Source organism: Gopherus flavomarginatus, chromosome 2, assembly GCF_025201925.1.
Source record: "Gopherus flavomarginatus isolate rGopFla2 chromosome 2, rGopFla2.mat.asm, whole genome shotgun sequence".
Classification (NCBI taxonomy): domain Eukaryota; kingdom Metazoa; phylum Chordata; order Testudines; family Testudinidae; genus Gopherus; species Gopherus flavomarginatus.
The window spans coordinates 59,176,641-59,199,607 of NC_066618.1; the positions used below are offsets into that span (position 1 = coordinate 59,176,641).

Genomic DNA, 22,967 nt, shown 5'->3' on the forward strand with positions numbered 1-22,967 from the left:
CATAATCCCCCTCTCCTTGCTGCACTCTAAGTACTCCCCCCCATTCCCCAAAACTCTTCCATCCTTCCCATCACTTTCCTCTCCCAGCAAACATTTGCACGTGTAATTTATTTTTGTTTCAAAAACAGTTTCAGCACCTTCTGAATATCCTGATGTACTTTGACTACATTTCCTCAAAACAAAAACTGATAGAACCAGATGCCTCCTTTAACAATTTAAGATTTCTGCCAATGGTTGGATTTGAACTCTCAGTGCCTGGTTTGATGGTTGGAACATTCCCCTTTGAGGCATTCAGTTTCCGTGACTCAGGTATTAACATGTTAATTAGCTTCGCTCTCTCTGCATGCACAGCATAATCTTTGTGGTGTGCCACCAAGCGTTTATATAGATGACATGTCCAAGAACCAAACTCTTTGGGTAATAATGTTGTAATTTGATTTTCCCCGAATGGCTAGGTGTGGCATGTATTATGTTGGAGTAACTCAAGTGTTTGGGACGCTGGTGGTATGGAGACCTAGTTTATCTCTATCCGTGCACAAAAAAATCATCATTAAAACATGACCACTTTAAGAAAAATTGTTTTTTCGGGAGGCTGTACCTCAGGAACTCCCTATTCAAATGGCCTCCAAACTGGACCACTGACCAATCCCTGTTCCACCCATGAGGAAAACAAAATCTCAAGGCAATCTGAGTAACTGTGAGGATTTTAGAGCACTTAGAGAAGTCAAGATGTAAAAGAAAAAGATGTTTTTCCAACTACAGTGGAGCTGGTGCTCTGGTATAATAAAAGGGGAGTTTCACTAAAGTCTACATAGGCACACAGAAAAACCTCCCAACTCAATAACCAAGTCTAAAAGGCATACAAAGATACACACTTCTCATCTCTGGTTTTAAAGATATCACACTGCAAAAGTTTTAGTATCCATATAGTGAAACCGTCAAATGCACTGAGGGAACTGTAGTCTGCAATAAAATAATAATCAAGAAAGAATAAAATACTAACAGTTTTCCCAATAGCACCTTGATACTAGGCCAAAAATCAAACATTAGTATTGTAATAAGATCAAATGAAGAAACAATGACAATCTTACCACTGCAGCATAACATGAACAGAAGATATGATGCATTTGATACCACTAAAGAGCAATTCTATTGAACACTTACATTTTAATTATAACAGCAATTAAACTTTAATTAATTTTTGAAGAGCTGATATGAGAACCATTCTTAACACTTACTGCAGCATAAGATTTAGCTCCTTCTCTAGCTGTAAAAGTCTGGCTTACTTAATCTTTACAGCAAGATTGCTGAAGATGTTATAGCACAGAAGTGAATACTTGAGAACAGGATTTGCTTGACTGAAAAAAAAGAGACAACTGCAAGAAGTGGATAAATTAAAGTTTAAAATCAAATCAGGAGTAGTAAGGAACTGTGCATTAGTCAAGTGAATTAAAATTAATGGACGGTCTAATTATTAGTGGTAGAGAGACTGAAATGTATGATATGCTGCACAACTAAGTCTCCCATTTCAGTACATTAGGTGCACTGTCTACAATATGAATTTGATGAGGCTCTGGATTACAATGATTTCATCAGCAACAAACATGAAAACAAATGTTTAAGACACAGAAAGGAAAGAAAAAGGATTAGGATTTAAGGGGGCCTATAATTAGTTCACTAACATTAGAACACTAGAATTAATTAAAATAAAAAATGTGTATTAAATAGCAGAAGCTCAAAAACAACAGGGGAAAAAAAAGAGAAGTAAGCCATCACTACAATAAAGTCACTTACCAGTATCTGAAATGTATGCATGTAATTGGGCTAACTCGTCAGAAGAGACGTTTGAAAGGTCATCTAAGGACTGGAGAGAAGAAAAAGATCATGGTATATCCCTCTATTAGGAAAGAGATTTTTGCTTATTCACCTACTCATTTAATTTTAAAGCTCTTAATTCACAGTTTTGAATGGAACAATTTTATAAACAAATTGAAAATATTTCCAACATCTGACAACTACAATTTCTGTTTTCATGTTGATCCCCTATTTTAGAAGTTTCACTTCTACTAATTTCTATTAGATCTTAGCTATCTTAAAAAACCAAAACCAAAACAAAAAAACAATTTGATGACCACCACCATTACATTTGTCACACCTTCATCTACTAGCCTTATTCCTGGTCCAAAACAAAAAAAAAAATTAACACAGATTTAGGTTTTCATCTGATTAAGGCTGCGAGTCTGTCATGGAGGCCACAGATTCTGTGACTTTCTGGGACCTCCATAATTTCTGTGCTTGCTGGTGTGCCTGACTCTAGGGCCAGCTGTACTGCCCCCCCACGGCTAGCCATACTGCCCCCACCCTAGAGCCACCACCCACAAACACCATTGGGAGCCCTGGAGCACTCAACCCAGCACCAGCGGGTGCTCCGGAGCCCCCCCACAACACCCAAGATTTAGTCATGGGTATATCATATAAGCCATGGACAGGTCATTGGGCACTGAATTTTTGTTTATTGCCCATGACCTGTCCATAACTTTACTAAAAATACCCATTAAATCTTAGCCTTATATCTGATCTATGTGTACCCTCTTTTTATAGAGCATTTGCAATGCAAAATATTATAAACATAGTAGATATTGGTATCAAGAATTAATAAATGTCATATACTGTTACTTCACATGATACACTACTCTCTTTTCTATCAAAATAAGTAAAAAATATTACACAAGTTGATGGACTGGATGAAAGAACATCATCCTTTTAATTGAACTAAGAGTAGACAAAATATTCCTCAGCAAGAGATTTTTTTTCCCTTATGTCATTTGTAGGAGTACATTGTCAGTTGGGTTGATGCCCTGTCTCCCAGTTCACAATCTGTGCCCCCCCAAAGTGCCCATGTGTATTGAGGTATACACCCCACAATGGTCTTGCATGCCCTGGGTGGGGCCAGATGGGTCCCAAGCTACTAATTAGGCTGCAAGCCAGGGAGCTAATTGAGGAGGAATGGGCTCACCTGGGCAGGAACAGGCAGGGACTGTAGAAAGCTAGGTACCTAGCAAGAGGGTAGAGATTGGCAGCTAGGGAAGGGCAGTTACTCTCTGGAAAGGGGTTCCAATGAACTAGATTTGGGGCTGCAAATTATCTGCAAGTGCAAAACGTGTGGGAACAATTGTGTTCACAAAAAAAGAGAGAAAGACGCTCTAGACATTAAGTTTTAATGTTACTATATTTTTTAAAAATAGGGAAGACAGAAACAGTATGTTAAAGGTATTTACATGTATTGGTATCCTTGCCTCCTTTGGAAATTATGTCCAAATTTTCAAATCCCTAACTAATAAACGTGCACATTAGGTGTACATGTGTAAGTGCATATTATTCATCTATACAAACCAGTAACCAGTTAAACTTCTGAACAGCTTTATGTGTGCACAGATATCTAGTTTATGTTCACAACTGCATATGCATAGCTTTGAAACCTGATTCAGTCCCCTTAAGCTAATATTCGTGCAATTTTTATAGACACAAGAGCATACACTTCTGGAAGAGATATGATGTGAAAAAACACCACTACCACCACCAGTGTAAATTCTGTATTATAGACCCATTTAGATAATATCTGTATAATAATTTGAAAAATAGTTATTGTGCATGTAACTGGAATAGTTCTGTACATCATCTCAAATCATTAGACTATATTTCAATAAGATTCATCTACAATATAAATCAACTGCAAAAAGTTAAGATACATCAGTATTGTATTTTAAAATTATCTTAAACATAAGGTAAAAAAATATACTTTGCTCTAACTACCTAGAATCTAAAACAACCGATTTACAAAAATTAGCTCTTAGGCTGAGACTGTCCTCCAAGTAGGTCTGAAATACATTCTTATGATCAAGTTATAAACTGCTAAAAATGTAGTTTTATAATGGAAATGGTAGCAAACACTTAACTAGATTGGCCATGCTGGGAAGTGCATTGATTCATGAAAGTAAACCGAACACACTATGGTTACTCTATGATTATTTACCACAACAGGTAAGAAGGTGTGGGAGTGTTGGTAGGGTTATTTGGGTTTTTTGTTAGAGATATTAGGACATTTAAAATTAGTAGTTTTACATAAAAACTTCTTATACGCATTACATTTAGTGAAGCACAAATTAATCCAAATGCAAAAAAAATTTTGTCACCAAGACAGTTAATGTATTGCCATGAGCTACAAAATATTGCAAGTCAGTGACCTTAGAAGTAACTTTTTTTTCCTATTCATAGATTGTTCTGCTTTATGTAACTAAGTGACACAAGGGAGCTGTGTTATTTGAGCAGACATATATTCCACACATGGAACTCAGCCAGAAAAAAAAAAAAATCCACTGGTATTCAAATACCTGCACAAGCATTGCAAACCAGAAATAGCATTAAATGTTACAAATCTAAGAAAGTAAAAAGTTCCTCCACATATGCAGACCTTTTAAAAATAGCATATCCCACCACTAACATGTCCTTTAAACACTGTGAGAAAATCATTTTTACAATAAGATTATGTAATGTGATAATCAAAGAGTAAATGATATTTTAAAAGTTTAATACTGAATTCACAAACATGCAGATAACACAACTGTGTAGCTATCAAAGTTGTATACCTGCTTTAGTTTGGGGTGGCCGCACTAATTATGGTTGGGGAAGCTATGATTAAGTTATGCAGGTAAGCATAAACACTAATAAATCCATCATTCCTTACCCCCATCAAATATTCAGGATTTGCCAATATTAATAAAATAATACCACCACTATCACACAGAGAAACTATTGAGGAAATGTTTGATTTATTTTTTTAGAAGACTCAATATAGAAATCACAGTTGTGTGAAATTTTATAACCTATACTGTACACGCTACAATCAGATTACTTCAGCTGAACTATTTTTCTCTAGTTTTTATTTTATGTATTTGATAGCACTTTATATAGAGATCATTTCCTTTTAAAGCTGATTAGTCAGTCTCCCTTGTTTTTGTGTGTTTATATAACAGATGAGAAGAAAGAAAATATGACTGCAAAACCACAAAAAATGTCAGGGGAACTCCAAGATATGTGTAGAATGATAAACTACTTTCAATTCATTTTTTAAAACTGACTAGCTTTCAAGTTAATTTTGGGGACTAGTGTTTGTATCCTTCTGCCTTTAGAGCCAGGTAGCTAGGCTATGATGAATCACACAGTAGAGACTCGGAGAGAGTCAAAGAATCCCCTAAAGAACAACCTAGAACATTTGCTAGGCATGAAAAGTAATGCCTTCAAATTCAGATTTCAGGCCTTTCCAGACCTGAAGTAAGGGCTGAGTCCCAGTGTATAAGGTTCCCATCTCTTTCCTTGAGAACAGAGATGGGCTTCAAAGTCACTACACTTATGTATAGAAAACGGTCACAGGAGAACAGCTGAATCTTGGCTGGGTCTCAGCCAGGTGTAATTTAGGGGAACATACTGAGAGGAAAAAGGAGGAAGCATACTTGGGCAGGCTGCTTTTTTTAAAATGGCTGTGGATTGAAGGTGTGGAATGTGCTTAGGGATTTCAAATGTTAGAATAAGTCCTGTTGGAAAAAATAATGGCAAAAGGGCAGGTAAGGTGCTCAAAAGTGTATGATAAACAAGTTTATCATATAACTATTACCTTCACATGTGTGAGAACACATACAAACTTTATAGCTACAAGTATTTATTAAAAATTACAGAGGAGTCAAATAATTGAACTGGTTCTTCAGTTCTGATTAACTATTTCAAAACTTATTTTAAAAGGAAACTACTGAAATCTGCAAGATTGAGATTTACATATTTTGAACAATTATTTGTATAACTAATGTAAATCACAATTAAGAATTTAATTTACAAACTTCTAAATTTGTTCAAGCCATATCTTGAAAGCTAATAATCTCTAGCAACCTTACAATTTCATAGGTGTATTATTTTTCAAAAAATTATTCCTTGGAGATTTGCATGGTTTCAAGGTGCTCCATCAATGTAAAAAGTATTTCACTTTCACCTAAGCTCATATCTATTTAGGAAATCATTTCAGAATAAATGTATGTTTCTACATACATTAAAAATAATTGTAGATTAATGTGTCATTTCCATGAGAGATAGAATAATAAATTATTCATGTTTTAAAACACAGGGAAAGGGCTGAAAAGTAAATCTGTATTCTGTGGATAAATGAACAGTTTTAGGTTTGCTTAATCAGTTCAACAGGAAGGTAGGCTTATGTTTTCAGAAAAGCAACTGCAGTAAAATCAAAATCCTCATGCCCTCATACTTTGAACTATTTTATAAGGCTTCTACAATTTTGAAAAAAGCCCAAGGCACTTACCAAATTTATGCTGCTTGTAGGGGACCCATTAAAAGATTCTGCAGGAAAAAAAATCAATTTAGAATTCAGAAAATGCTTTCTAACAACAGTTGCTGCATCTAAGAGTCATGCAATAGAAATAAAATGATCTCAGCTGAAACACAGCATTAAAGAAAAATAAATTTGTGGTGCACACCCAATTCCAAGTGTCTAAGTTCCTAAAGACTCCAACCACAACATCTAAATGAACATGTGCGCGCACCTGCAGCTAGAACAGAACAGAGTATTCATACACTACATAACAATTTGTGATTTTAGGTTCAGGGTAACACATGGAGGCATCATAGATGCTCAAGTGTTAAAAGTGCAAATATGAAAGTAACTAAGTTTGACTAAAATCCCTATATATTTTACTTTAACTATTGAATTTAGTCTCCAAACATAAAACATACTAACTTTGCTTGGGACAACAGAGCTGCTTTTCTTTGGTCAAATGTTTACTAACTTGCATAAAAAATGTTTTTTGGTCAGTTCCAGTTGAAGAATCAGTCATTAGAATCTCCAAATATTCCATATACCTTCCTATCATACATCAAAGGGACCAGGCCCCTTTTAAAATTTAAACACAGAAAGAATCATTCCCTTGTTTGATATAACCAATCCGATTTTAAGGAAAAGCCAATATTCTGGTGGCTGCTACCAGTTCTGCTCAGCAGAGATGCTGAGGAGTGTTAGATATGTGAAGCTTTTGTGGTACCTATTGGTAGGGGGGACAGAAGCAATGCTCATTGCTGTTGCCTCGGCTCCGAGAAGCACTGGACAGCAGCACCAGGAGTAGCTCTCATAATTCTGAAGATTTGGTGCAGAGGGAAAGAAAATGACTGACTATTTCTCTGGTGCTTCTATCTAGGTTTTCATACAGTCCTTGTTACTGTAGTATCAGAGCGCCTTGCCAGCATTAATGGATATTATTCTCACAACAGCGTAGTGACATAAAAAGGTATTTCTCTCATTTTGCAGATGGGAAACTGAGGATCAGGGTACCACAGGTGACTAAGACTAAAGGCTTCTCTCTACAAACAGTGCATGACAAGTTGTGGTGTAAAACTACCTTGCACTAGCCTGCTGCATGCTAATTGTCCATGTGGACTCTGCAACCACACACTAAAATTCTGTTTTGAAATGGCAATAGATCAAATGGCAGCAGGCTATGGTAGAGTTACACCCCAGCTTCTCATGCACTAATTGTTTGTGTAGTGAAGCCCTCAGTGACTTGCCCAAGGTCTCAAAAGGAAATCTGTGGTTGAGGCAGGAACCAAACCATGGTCTCTCATGTTTCAGTCCAGTTCCCTATGCATTATTCCACCATTCTTACAAGGGTAGCATAGAGCAAGGAAACAGGGCTGGGGGGCTGAGAACTTAGGGATAAGGCTATCCTTTAAGTCCCCAATTTTTCTGATCCATTCCTCCCAACTCCCATCCTCCCATATGCTCACAAACCCACGTCAGCTCCCCAGGTACACCATACAACAGTACACAGAAGTACTGGCAGGGGTGGGGCTAAGAGGGAAGCTGGGGTTTACAGAGGAAAAAGCAAAATTTGATGTGGGGGTCTGGGATGGCGATGCAGAGAGAAACTTCACTCAAATATCCAGTAGTTGCTCAGGACAGATCTGTACTTAGATGTAGCAGCACAGCTGCACTGCTGTAGTGCTTTAGTGAAGATGCCATTGTGCTGATAGGAGAGCTTCTCCCATCAGCGTAATTAATCCATCTCTGCGAGAGGCAGTAGCTATGTCGACGGGAGCTTCTCCCATTGATATAGCACTGTCTATGCTGGAGGTTAGGTTGGTATAATTGCATTGCTCCTGGGTGTGGATTTTTCATACTGTTGAGCAACATAGTTATATCAATGTAAGTTTGTAGTGTAGACCTGGCTTCAGAATGCAATTCCTCTTCCCTTTTCATCCTTTACCTGTCACCCAACATAAAGCACCACTTCCCCTCTTCATACATAAAGCTCAAATTCTCCCATTCCTCACTTACCTGCCATCCCTTCTCCACACACTCACCCTCTCTCTATAGCCACTCTTTGGCATGCACATTTGTGGTTGGTTATATGCTAGAAGTACAAGGGATTTAATCATGAACATGAACAGCCAAACGCACTTGGATTTGTGTGATGTTTGGCTGTTATGGTATGTGTTTGAAAGTTGCATTAACCTGCTATTTATTTCATGCAAAAACTACGTTTGCTTAAAGTTTCTAAGTGCACATCCCACCAACAAAGGATTCTGTTTGGAGCTAGCATACACACAAAGGAAGTCCCACACTCATGTCTACATGGAAATGTTAGCTCTTCTTTACTTTGTTATTCTTGCCTCATCATAAAAGGACAAAAAAAGCCACTTTGTTTGTACCATGAGAAAGCCATGAATTGGCTTTCATTATGAAATATCTGGACAAAGTCAGCTAGCAGCAAAAACCAAACACGGAATGTGATTCAATGAATGCCAAAACAATATCAGGACATCAGTTAAAGGAAATTTCTGTAATTTATTCATCATTACAGAGCTTACAAATAAACAAAGATTTTAAAATAAAGAATTTTATTCTGGAACCATAGAAAAAATATAAACATGGTATTGTCCAATTTCTCTAATGAATGGAACTAAGGTGTGGTAATCAATTTTATCACTTTTTTATTAATACAAAATAATGAGAAATATCAACATAAAAGGGAATAAAATGCTAGCAAAACTGCATTCAATATCAAATTTGGAGATAACACAGTTCCTTGTTTATATGGCATTGGCAAGACAATACCTAGACCACTACGTTCATTCATGGAGCATTTAAATAATAGAGAGATGTCCACAAACAGAAGGGAATTCTGAGGAAGCAAAATTATTAATGGAACAGAGTCACTAACATGAATTGTAAGAACTACATTGTGAAGCTGGGTCAAATAACTAAAAAGGATATAACAAACATGCAAACTCTAACTCACAAGAACGGGTACATATAAAAGGGTATTTCAACTAGTTTGGGGATGAAAACAGAAAAGTTGACAGAATACCCTGGGTTGTGTTTGACATGACCTTCTCAAAGACAGTAGAAAAAGCCCCATCAACTGAGCTATTTAAAACTGGACAAACACTGGACAATAGTGAAAAACTATTTTGGCAGAAGTATAAATGATGACATCAAACAGGTCTCCAATTTATTCCTCTACAGACATTGCTACAGACCACCACTAGAGGGCAGAAAAGTACACAACAATTACATCTTTCGTCTTCCACTGTTTCTCTATTTTGTTTATATGTATATACATTTTAGCATCTAGATTGTGTTTTTTTTTAAAGCCTCCATTATACTGGTAAGGATAAAACATGATGTAAGTTTAGCTATCCTCAAATCCGGTATCATTTTGTATAAATCATAAGAGAAAAATGGGGCTAAATCTGAATAATCTAGAACAGGGTTTCCCAGTTTGGGACGCCGCTTGTGTAGGGAAAGACCCTGGTGGGCTGGGCCGGTTTGTTTACCTGCCCCACACGCAGGTTTGGCCGATTGCGGCTTCCACTGGCCGCGGTTCGCTGCTCCAGGCCATTGGGAGCTGCTGGAAGCAGCACGGGCTGAGGGACATATTGGCCACCGCTTCCAGCAGCTCCCATTGGCCTGGAGCAGTGAACTGTCTGACTGAAAAGTCAGACTGAATATTGCCTTGACTGCTCAATATTTAAGTGGAAACACAAAGCTAAAAAGGAAAAGTAATAGTTCATAACCGTACCTCCTTCCCCATCATCTGATCCTCTGAAACTAGGATCCTTCAGCATATCCAGTTCAGCTAACATGCGCACATACAGAGCATTTTGTTTGAATGAAGGGTAAAACCTTTCATCCCGCAGCATCAATTCATACACCTTATTGAATTAAAATACCAAGATTACCAAAGCTAATAGTTAACATAAGTTTCTAAATACACATTTTTATTAAAATCTACATGACAAGCTGTTTATGTGAACACAACATCTCTCTCACACACACTCCCTTTTGCGGGGTCTTCTTTAAATTCTGTTGCTGTATTATACAAATGCTTTGGTTCACATGAAGCAGTTAACAATGCACTTTTAAAACAAGGTGTGATATTACTGGTTCTAATAATATTTCTCTTTGAAAGTATAGAGAATATCTGCACAACCAGATAAAAATCTTGTTTACCAGTAAAAAGGTTAAAACATGTCATCTCCTTTGTTGTATATATATTTTCCCTTTTTTCACATCTAATAGTTCCCTAATATTTTAACAGCGTTTCTGGAAGTTATTCATTGCAATAGCAACATACTTGGCAAAAAAACTTGCCTAAAAATTTCTTAGCTCAGGCACTAAAATCTACTAACCCATCCTTACCTTGATGACATTATTAAAAGTAGTGGGATTTAAGCACATGTTTAAATGTGGTCCTCAGTAAGGACACTTTCCTAAACCGGAACTTCAACACACAGGCATCAATATCACCCTAATTATAACAATGACAAAAATTACTATCATATGTACATCTTTTTCCCCCCACTTGCTTTTAAAACAATGAACCAGTTATGAGGTTTGTGTACTGGAACTGTAAAACGGCATAGGATGACTAATTTGAATCTTAGATACTTTGGAGTGACTAATTTTTTAATGAAAATTGAAGAAAAGTTTGATTGTTGCCAATAAATCTGGTAGAAGGGTAGGGGCGTGGGGAAGGAGGGAATAAAAAAATTCAATGATTTTATTAAATTAAATTACAGGCTTATTTAATCAAATAAAGTTATTCAAAATTAAATTTGAATTTGAAAGCCCATATAAAGGCCTAAATTTATTATAATCTATTACAATCATTTAAATTAAATACAAAAATAAATATTAAGCAGTATGTTTGCTGCCCAATTGTAAAGAAAGTCAAACCCCTGAACAGGTGGAAGTCATTAGTTAAGCACCTGGAACCAGCATTTAATGAAGAGCTAAACCAGCTTTTGACAGCACTAGCTTCTTCTGCAAGAGTAGAAAGAATATTTTCTTCATGTCAGATTATTCAACTACTTTAGTTCAATGACTAATCCATTCAAAGTTAAGAAACCAATTGAGATTTGAAAAAGCAAGAATGCTTGTTTTCTTATTCTATTCTATGAATAAAAAACTAGGTCCAAGAGGATGAAAGCTAACTAGTTCTTAAAATCTTGAAGGACATGGTGACCAGAAACAATCAGTTCAATTCACTAGCTATAGATAATACATCAGTTTTTGATCAACTTTTAGGTATCCAGCATATTTAAGGTAGTTTTATTTAATTCAAGAAATTAAAATGCTGTTTTGACAAAAACACACAGGAAAAAAAATATTAATAAAAATGAATCATTCACCATTTTCTAACAAAAAAAGCCAAAATTAAGAAGCTGAATAAATGTAAGTCAAGCTACATAGCTACTTAAATGAGTATAGATATAATATATCTTCCTGGTTAGTAACAAGTACCACCAAATTTAGCATAAAGGCTGCATTCAATTGCAAGTCCATATGTATTAATGGTTACCACAAACGAGAATCAAGGTGGTTTTTTTTGTTGTTTTCGTCTTAACTAAAAAATATAAATACAAAACATGATTAACATCAACTATTTAAATCAAGGTTTCCTGCTTGCTGATTTAAATCATTATTAAATTCAGCAATTTAAATAATTTTGATTTAAATCAATCCACCTTGCTGTAATGAGTCTCAATAATTCCTATTAAATAAAGAGTGAATATGTTATACCTTTCTCTGAATGTCATCGAAGATTTCAGGTGTTGGCTCCTCGTGGTTCAATGTTTCTGCCAGTTTTGCTACCAAGGAGTCATCAATATTAACTCTTGGAGATGCCTGTCACAGAGATCTAAATCAATATATGTAGTGTTTAACTTAAAAAAAACCAACACCACACCATTTGAAAAAATTAAACCCAAGCCTTAACAGAAAATAGGGCTATAAATAAGACACACACAAAGTAATGACTCTGCAACAGTTACTGAAAGCAAACATAAAAATGCCTGTAGCATGTTACTCTTTGATACATGCATACAGCTGCTATTCAGTTAATGAGAGTTATATGAATGAAGGGGATCATAAAGAGAGGAGTTTGAGAGGGAGGTTTGTGGGAGGAAGACGTAATATAATCACTATGGTTAAGAAGGGCTGCATCACCAGCGCCAACGCTGCTCCTGTCTTTTACCTGAACCTGTATCCAGACAGACAGCCTAACCATGGATGCCTCTATCCAGATCCTGGTGTGGATTTGCAGAAACTGTGGCCTGCATTTCCCACTCTCAGAAAGCCAGGCTGGGAGGGACCATCCAGTGTGAAAGGTGCTGTTGGAATCTCTCAGGAAGCAGGAGAGCTACATTATGAGGTGGCTAGGCTGAGGAGCATTCATGCCCATGAGCAATTTCTTGAGAGTATTCATATGGAGACATCCAATGCTGAGGAAGCTATTCAGCTACAGAGGATTGCTGTCACACCACCGGGGGAGGAGGAGGATATGGCTCTGTCACAGAGAGGACACTGGCAGCTGATTACCTCTGGCACCAGGCAGTACTCCACCCCTATTCCCAACCCTCCTACCACATTGATGGAAAACCGTTATGGTGCCATGGCAGCAAGCAATGAGGAATCACTCCCAAGGTGGAGAAGGAGCCATGTACCTCCAAGGCTGGGAGGATCGCAGCCACCATTCCCAGGAGGAAACGTAGGGTAATGGTGGTTGGTGACTCTTCTGAGGGGAACGGAGGCACCCATCTGTCGCCCTGACACAGCAGCCCAGGAAGCATGCTGCCTGCCAGGGGCCCATATCCGAGACGTTACAGAGGGAGTGTCAAGAATCATCCAGCCCTCTGACTAGAACCCCATGCTACTCATCCATGTGGACACTAATCACACTGCCAGATATGACCCTCTGCAGATCAGAAGTGACTACAGGGCTCTGGGACTAAGGGTGAAAGAGTTGGGAGTGCAGGAGTGTTCTCTTCAATCCTTCCGGTCAAGGGTAGATGCATCCTGGAGTTGAATGCCTGGCAGCATGGATGGTGTTGCCAGGAGGGCTTCAGTTTCCTTAACCACAGGATGCTGTTCCAGGAAGAAGGACTGCTAAGCAGAGATAGGGTCCACCTATCAAGGACGGGGAAGAGTATATTCAGTTACAGACTGGCTAACCTAGTGAGGAGGGCTTTAAACTAGGTTTGAAGGGGGCAGGTGACCAAAGCCCACAGGTAAGTCAAAAACATGGAGAGTTGGGAGAAGGGCCATAATTTGGGGGGAGCATGGACTGTTATAGCAGGGATAAGGCAGGGCGAAGACAGAACTGCGGGGGGCAGGAAATCAAATCAGTATCTTAAAGGTCTGTATACTAATGCAAGAAGTATGGAGAATAACCAGGAAGAACTCTAAATGCTAGTAAATAAACACTACTATGCTGGAGAATACACATGACAGGAATATTGGTACAGAAAGGTACAGCTTGCTCAGGAAGGACAGGCAGGGGAAAAAAGGGAGGAGGTGTTGCCTTATATATCAAAAATGTACACAATCGGACTGAGGTTGAGATGGAAAGAGGAGACAAACTTGTTGAAATCTCTAGGTAAGAATAAAAGGGGCAAAAGCAAGGGTGATGTCATGGCAGTGGTCTACTACAGATCACCTAACCAGGAAGAAGAGGTGAATGAGGCTTTTTTTTTTTTTTTTTTTTTTTTTTTACACTAGCAAAATCAGCCAAAGCACAGGACTTGGTGTTGATGGGGGACTTCAAGTACCCAGACATCTGTTGGGAAAAATAAAAATCACACAGCAGGGGAAAGATAATCCAACAAGTTCTTGGAATGTACTGGAGACAATTTTTTATTTCAGCAGGTAGAGAAAGCTACTAGGGGAGAGGCTGTTCTAGATTGGATTTTGACAAATAGGGAGAAACTGGTTGAGAATTTGAAAGGGGAAGGCAGCTTGCGTGAAACTAAAGCAATCATGAAATGGCAGAGTTCATTACTCAAAAGCAATGGTAGGAGCGAGAACAGCAAAATAAAGACAGTGGATTTCAAGAAGGCAGACATTAGCAAACTCAGGAAGTTGGTAGGTAATATCCCATGGAAAGCAAGTCTAAGAGGAAAAACAATTGAAGACATACATTATTAAGGGCACAAGAGCAAACTATTCCATGGTGTAGGAAAGACAGGAAATATGGCAAGAGACCACCCTGGCATAACTAGGATATCTTCAATGATTTAAAAATAATAATATTAAAAAAGAGAGTCCTACAAAAAGTGGAAACAAGGTCAAATTACAAAGGATGAATATAAACAAATAACTCAAGTATTAGGACAAAACTAAAAAGGCCAAGGCACAAAACGAGATCCAACTAGCTGGAGACATAAAGGGTAACAAGAAAACACTCTACAAATACATTAAAAACAGGAGGAAGACCAAGGACAGGGTAGGCCCATTACTCAATGAGGTGGGAAAAACAAGAACAGAAAATGTGGAAATGGCAGAAGTGCTTACTGACTTCTTTGTTTCAGTTTTCACTAAGAAGGTTGGTGGTGATTGGATAGCTAACAAAGTGAATGCCAGTGAAAATGAGGTAGGATCAGTGGCTAAGAGGGAAAAAAGTTACAAATTACTTGAACAAGTTAGATGTCTTCAAGTTGCCAGGCCCTGATGAAATGCATCCTAGAATACTCAAGGAGGCTGACTGAGGAGATATCTGAGCTATTAGCCACTATCTTTGAAAAGTCATCAAAGACAGGAGAGATTCCAGAAGACTGGAAAAGGGCAAATATAGTGCCAATCTATAAAAGGGGAAATAAGGACAACCCGGGGAATTACAGACTAGTCAGCTTAACTTCTGTACCCGGAAAGATAATTGAGCAAGTAATTAAGAAATCAATTTGCAAACACCTAGAAGATAATAAGATGATAAGTAACAGTCAGCACGGATTTGTCAAGAACAAATTGTGTCAAACCAGCCTGATCGCTTTCTTTGACAGGCCTTGTGGATGGGTAGAAGTGGTAGACACGGCATATCTTGACTTTAGTAAAGCTAACTGTCAGGGTAGTTAAGCACTGGAATAAAATTGTCTAGAGAGATTGTGGAATATCCCTCATTGGAGATTTTTTAAGAGCAGGTGGGACAAACATCTTTCAGTGATGGTCTACATAATACTTAGTCCTGCCATCAGTGCAGGGGACTGGACTAGAGACCTCTTGAAGTCTCTTCCAGTCCTATGGGTCTATGATTCTACATACATACATTTGAATGTGTTCAAACTGTTTTTGTAAAAAGTAAAGTAATACCAAGGCATACTTTAAAAAAAAATTAAAATACATGGTTTTTGTGAATTTGCTGTTTGTGATATATCCCAGTTGGAGGATACAGGAAACGGAAATCTTCTTAATTATTGTACAACATGGTCAACAAGAATACAAATACACCCCATAGAGAAAATGTGTCTCACTTCTGAAGGAAAGAGTAACAATCTTCAAGGCAATTCAATCAATGATTTCTACATGGAAGGGTTCTAATTATAACAGAGGTATTTTTTGTGTATATCCAACCTGGACTCAAGCTACCAATTCATACCTGCCCCTAAGCTTCAAAAGACAACAATTTCTGGTCAACACCAACCTGGCACGTATTTAAAACAAGTGAAGACTCATTATACAACTGAAAGAAAAAATATGCTGATAAAGAAATATTACTCAACAGATTTGGATAGAAATTCATTGAAGATATCTGTGTGAGACAGGGCGAGTGAATTTTATGAGCACATAAGAGTTTACTCATAGAATCATAGGACTGGAAGGGACCTTTAGAGGTCATCTAGCATTCATGACCGGACTAAGTATTATCTAGACCATTCCTGACAGGTGTTTGTCTAACCTGCTGTGATAAATGAAAGGGAGGGAGGGAGCTTCCATGGACACCCATCCAGTTAGCTATAAAGTCCCTCTTGGTGGCTGTTCCCTGCTTGCTTTATCTGTAAAAGGTTAACAAAATCCCCCTAGGTAAAGGAAATGGAGAGGGCATCTGACCAAAAGAGCCAATGAGAGGGCTAGAACTTCTTAAAATTGGAAAAAAAACTTCCCTTTGTCTAGGTGCTGTGGTTCTCCGGAGAGCAGAGAGACAGAGCAGCAATGTTGTAAACAGCTTTAAGCCAGGTATGATTATAGATTATCAATTCATACCTCAAACCTGCTTACCTGAAGCCTCAGATATGTAAGTAATTTAGGGAATGTCTAGAAAGACGCAAGTAAGGTTATTTCTTTTATTTCTTATTGGCTTATGGACTCCTCTGTGCTAAACTCAGATGCTTTTGTTTGCTTGTAACCTTTAAGCTGAACCCCCAAGAAAGTTATTTTGGGTGCTTGATTTTTGGAATTGCTCTCTAAAAATCTAGCAAAAGTTTAAGTTCCAGATGTATTTTCTTTCCTATTGTTTTTCATAAAATTTAACTTTTTTAAGAACAAGATTGGATTTTTTGTGCATATGTTGTTTAACTAGCTTGTGGCAACAGCTAATTTCCTTTGTTTTCTTTCTAAGCTCTTCCCTGGAGCAGGAGTGAAAGGGCTTAAGGGTACCCCACAGGAAGGAATGCCCAAGTGCATCTTCCTGGGTTCCAAAAGGGGTTTTGCATTTGAGTGGTGGCAGCATTTATCAAGCCAAGGTCAGAGAGAAGCTGTAACCTTGGGAGTTTAATACAAGCCTGGAGTGGCAAGTATTAATTTTTAAAATCCTTGTGGGCTCCCATCTTCTGCACTCGAAGTGCCAGAGTGGAGAATCAGCCTTGACACCTGGTCTTAAAAATCTCCAATGATGGAGATTCCACAACCTCCCTAGGCAATTTATTCCAGTGCTTAACCACCTGGACCGTTAGCTGCAATTTAAGCCCATTGCTTCTTGTCCTATACTCTCCAGTTAACAACAATTTTTCTCCCTCCTCCTTGTAACAACCTTTTACATACTTGAAAACTGTTACCATGTCCCCTCTCTGTCTTCTCTTTTTCAGACTAAACAAACCCAGTTTTTTCAATCTTCTCTCATAGGTCATGTTTTCTAGACCTTTAATAATTTTTGTTGCTCTTCTCTGGACTTTCTCCAATTTGTCCACATCTTTTCTGAAATGTGGCGCCCAGAACTGGATGCAATACTCCAGTTGAGGTCTAATCAGTGTAGAGTAAATCGGAAGAACTACTTCTCGTGTCCTGCTTACAACACTCCTGCTAATACATCCCAGAATGATGTTTGCTTTTCTTGCAATAGTGTTACACTGTTGACGCTCATTTACCTTGTGGTCCACTACGATCCCCAGAACCCTTTCCTCAGTACTCCTTCCAAGGCAATCATTTTCCATTTTGTATGTGTGCAACTGACTGTTCCTTCTTAAGTGGAGTGCTCTGCATTTATCCTTATTGAATTTCATCCTATTTACTTCAGATCATTTCTCCAGATCATTCTGAATTATAATCCTTATTCTCGAAAGCACTTGCAACCCTCTCAGCTTGGTATCGTCCACAAACTTTATAGATGTACTCCCTATGCCATTATCTAAATCATTGATGAAGATACTGAATAGAACCAGACCCAGAACCGATCCCTGCTGGACCCCACTCATTATGCTCTTCCAGCATAACTGTGAACCACTGATAACTACTCTCTGGGAACGGTTTTCCAGCCAGTTTTGCACCCACCTTATAGTAGCTTCTCTAGTTTGCATTTCCTTAGTTGTTTACAAGAAGCTCATGTGAGACAGCATCAAAGTTTTACTAAAACCAAGATATACCACATCTACTGCTTCCCCCTATCCAAAAGGCTTGTTACCTTGTCAAAGAAAGCTATCAGGTTGGTATGACACGATTTGTTCTTGACAAATCCATGCTGATGGTTACTTATCACCTTATTATATTCTAGATGTTTGCAAATTGATTTCTTAATTATTTGCTCCATTATCTTTCTGTACCCAGAAAGATAACTGTGCAGTAACTAGTTCTTGAAGACATGTCCTTCTCCCTCCCTCAACGGGTGCTCCATATTACGTGCCCAGGTGCCTCAAGCCCTTGATCGGAGATTTTCTGTTAGCAATGTCCATTCAGCCCACGCATGCGCTATATACTATTTCATGCCACACTTCAAGGGTATATAGGGCTGTGTGGGTGAACCACTCTCAGTTCCTTCTTTATCTGAACATTCAACAAGAATAGTCCAAAGCAGACGGGAAAGAAGGTGGGTAGTGCAGCACCCACAGGGTTAATCCTCTTGAAAGACATGTAGAGTAACCTTTTCTTCTTCAAGTAGAATACCTATAGGTGCTCCATTTCAGGTGACTCCCAAGCTGTATCCTCAGATAGGGAGAGAGGCTTGAAATCAAGTTAAAGACTAAAGACAGTATAACAGAACCAAGTGTTACATCAGATCTGATGGCCTGGACCAAGGTATAGTGTTTAGAAAAGGTATGCATCGAAGCCCATGTAGTAGGTCTGCATCTCTCAGATACGGAAATGTTTTTGAGTAAAGCTGTGGAAGTTGCTTTTGATCTGTGATGCAGACAAAATTTAGGTGATTTTTTGGTCCTATCCCAATAAAAGGCCAATGCCCAGCCTACATCTAATGTATGAAGGTACATCTCCTGCTGAGATTTATATGGTTTAGGAAAAAATACTAATAGATTAATAGACTAGTTAAAATGGAAATCAAACAGCACCTGAGCTATGAACTTTGGATAGGTCATAGGGAGATGCTGGTGGGGGGGAGTGGGCAGTCTGCCATCAAAGCTCCAATTTCTCCAACCCTGCAGGATGACGTGATAGCTTCTAGAAAGGATGTCTTCATAGATATGTGAAACAAGGAGTAGATTGACATAGATACCTTATGGAGCCTCCATTTTAACCTAAGTACCAGGCTGGGATCAAGTTAGTAGTATCCTTAACCTGAGGGTAAAGATTCCTCAGATCCTTAGTAAGTCTCAAGAACATAGTGTGATCAAAAATAGAAAACCCCTCTAGTGGGGAATGAAATGCTGATATTGTGGCAAGATGAACCTTAACAGAGCTGATAAACCAGGCTGTTTTTAAAATCGAGCAGATAATCCAAGACGGCTGAGAGCAGAGAAGATTCAGGGATATGGCGGGGATGGTGACAACTGTGGTTGAACCTTTTCTGTTTCTGAAAGTAATTCAAGTTGACTCCCTTCTAATGTTTAGTAATACTTGTTCTACTCCTGTCGATCAGATGGATTCTATTCCCATGAACCATCTAGGAACCATGCTTGGAGATGGAGGACTCCTGCCTAATCTTGTTCCTCGCTCTTCGAATTAGTGGTGTTGGAGGGAATGTAGAACAGGCCCTTTATCCAAAGAAGGAGAAATGCTTCTCCCAAAGAGAGGCAAATCCATGCCTTCTTGAATAAGGGGCACTTCCTGTTGCTAGATGTGGTGAATAGGTCACCTGTGGAAGTCCCCACCTCTAGATAGCCCAGAAAGATTTGAGAGTTCAACTCCCGTGTATAGTGCTGAGAGAAGCACCTGCTTAGCATATCGTCTGTGACATTGTGGATTCCAAGAAGGTAAATGGTTGATATCTGAATCTGATGGGCTATACACCAGTTCCATAATATTACAACTTCAGTGCACAAGAAGGGAATCTTTATCTTCCATTTGTTGATCTAGAACATGCAAGCCATATTTTCCATCAAGATTCTGATGGATGTGCCCTTGACGAGGGGTAGGAACAAAAGGGAGGTGGTGTTTGGCTGGGGAGTACATTGCCGCTAGCCACATTTGAAGGGGGCACAGTCTGAGCTTCGCATGGCGGACGCCGCAAGTGCATGCTGCCATGTGACCCAATCATCAGAGAGACCCGGGCTATGGTGAGTGGATATGCTGTGACACTGGCAATTAGATGAGACATTGCACTGAACCTGGCCTCTGGCAGAAATGCTCTGGCTCAGGTAGAATCGCATACTGCCCTGATAGTCCTGGTCCAATGGATAGAGTTTAACGTTGATTTTTGTTAGTTTCTCAGCAGGCCCAGAGCCCAACAAATGGCTTGCAGCATTTCACTGCTGTGTTAGACTTGGGCCCTGGAGCAGCCCTTGATGAGCCAGCTGTCAAGGTATGGGTAAACCTGGATACCCCAACACTTGAAGTAGGCCACTGCCACCGACAAGCATTTCGTAAATACTATTGGTGTTGCTCCCAGGCCAAATGGGAACACCGCAAATTGGTAGTGGGCGGTCCCAACTATGAAATGTAGGAACCATCTGTGAGAGTGGAATATTGATATGTGAAAGTAAGCTTCTTTTAAATTCAAGGCAGCATACCAGTCTCCTGGATACAGGGAAGGAATGATGGAGGCCAGGGAGACCATGTGAAACTTTAACTTCTCGAGATACTTGTCCCTTAAATGCAGTGGGACTTCTTCAATGGCTCCCACCTGCAGAAGGCCTTGCACCTCCTGAACGAGGAGATGCTCGTGAGAAGGGTCCCTGAAGAGGCACGGGGAGGGTGGGTGGATGGTAGGGACAGAAATAAACTGGAGAGTATATCCCCCTGCTACTGTGCTGATGACCCACCGGTCCAATGTTATAGAGGCCCAGGCAGGGAGTAAGGGGGACAGACGGCAGGAAAATGGGGAGCACGATCCAGGACACAGGTTGTGTCACCCTCTAAATGCTTGCTTACCACCCAGTTGGTTGTGGGTGGAGCTCAAATGAGCAGAGGATGCCGGCTTTTAGGTTTTCAATTTGTTTTTCTTTGTCTAAGTCAACCAACTTTTGAGTACCTTATATGCATTGTGTTTTACAGGACAGGCAGCCATCAGTGCTGATGCCAGCATCCCTTTACAGACCTGCCAGCAGGAACTATTTATCCTAAGCTCGATGCAAGTGAAATCATTCAGGTATCAACTGCAACACATCTGTTTTCTTGTAACAAGTTTTTCACCAAATCTGTTTCACAAGAAGTTAGCTTCTGGTGGTTCTAAATTCAATTAAGAGTTCTGACACTGCAGTGTACATTTAAAAACATTCCACAAATACTTACCAATTCAAAAATTAGTAAATTATTTCAAAGAAGAATATTCCTACCTTCTCTGATAAGTACTGCTCATAAATTCCAACTGCAGCTGCTCTTAATAGGCCTTTGGTTTGATTAGTCTGATGTTTTCCATCTCTCTGCCGGCTTAGTAACACCTCCAGCTGTTGCTGTGCTGTAACCCTGTACCCTTCCACTGTCATCCAGAAGAAGAGATGTGCTTGGCCTCCAGTCTGCTGCATATAATCTACAAAATCAATCATCATTATTGTAATTATACCTGTTAGGATAAAAACACATCTTAAGAACTCACGCATCCTGATATAAAAAATGACTAGATCAGAAACATGAACTAAATTAGGAATAAGCTTCAGGATTTGATTATGGTTTTGGATAAGACTATAACATTGACACTCAGAGTCACTGTCAGAAAGGCCCCCTCAACACTCCCAATAGGATACTCATAAGACTTCAACAAAAAGCAAAGTCTGGAGGAAAGTATAGAACTAGGGCTGTGTTTTATATTAAAAAATGAGCACATCACAGCTTAATTGTAGCCACAGCCACATGAGATATAACAGGACTGTGCGCAGCATGGTAGGAACCAAGAGGAAATTGAGCCTGGGGTAAAATTGGGTTTCTTCACAGAAGTCTAAACGTTAACTTTTATTTAATCCTTGCAATGTCAGGGCACAACAGAATGTGACAACAGGGCACTGACACTATGTGAAACTTGTAAATAAACTTCACTCCTTTATCAATTTTGTGATTTACTGAAGAGGCCAACAATCTAAAGACAGACATTCTTATTCTTGCATATGAATATATTTTAGAGATATTAAAACTAATATTTATACTTTTTAAAAGTATCTTTAAACAAAGGACATTTTTGGAGATTTCTACAAGTCCTGCAATCCTCCAAATTCTGACATAGTGGGTACTACCATAAATAGTCTCAATAGGACTACTTAGAGTATGAGGCAAGGCAGAGGCGACTCGTGGGATGCATGTGGGGTCATGTCCTGTCCCCCCAAAATTTAGCTGGTTGGGCCCCTTCCCTGTGTGACAGCTCCATGGGGAAAGGCAGCAGCAAAACAGCTGGGAACTGCAGAGAGGAGCCACTACTTTAGCTCCACAGGGAGAGGCAGCAGAAGACACCTGGGAGTTGCAGGGAGAGGCCACTAAGGGTAAGAAGGGATGTGATTCAAACTGTTGAGGGGGTGGGAGAGAACCTTTAAATTGTGCCCCACCACTATCAGCAGGTACCAGTCATCTCAGAAGCAATGTGGTCATAATTTAAGAAATTTGTTCAATTTAAGAGATATTACCAGCGCCAGCAATATTCCTATTTCAAAGGGAATCTTTCAAAAGAAACTTAAGTGACACCACTGTAAACATTCACTGAATCAGTCTTGTGGTTAAATCTCTATATCTGAAAACTCTTTCAAGCTGACTTCAACATAAAGAATAATATCAGTTTAATCCTGGACTCAACATGGCAAAGACTAAGTTTCAGTTCCCTCCGAAAAGGATC

The 22,967-nt window shown here is 39.0% G+C and overlaps 1 protein-coding gene across 4 annotated transcripts in view; it reads right to left on the minus strand.

The window, feature by feature from the left end:
- The window catches only part of SNX13 (sorting nexin 13), a 150,225-nt gene that overhangs the window by 40,341 nt on the left and 86,917 nt on the right, over nucleotides 1-22,967 (minus strand). For 3 of the 4 annotated variants that reach the window (XM_050938590.1, XM_050938589.1, XM_050938588.1), the window contains 5 exons: nucleotides 21,487-21,680; nucleotides 12,140-12,244; nucleotides 10,137-10,269; nucleotides 6,365-6,402; nucleotides 1,795-1,864 (listed from right to left, as the gene is read on the minus strand). In XM_050938590.1, the coding sequence (XP_050794547.1) occupies nucleotides 1,795-1,864; nucleotides 6,365-6,402; nucleotides 10,137-10,269; nucleotides 12,140-12,244; nucleotides 21,487-21,680 (540 nt within the window). Of the gene's footprint in view, nucleotides 1-1,794; nucleotides 1,865-6,364; nucleotides 6,403-9,020; nucleotides 9,237-10,136; nucleotides 10,270-12,139; nucleotides 12,245-21,486; nucleotides 21,681-22,967 lie in introns of those variants that run through there. The other variant, XM_050938591.1, reaches the window with a different exon arrangement.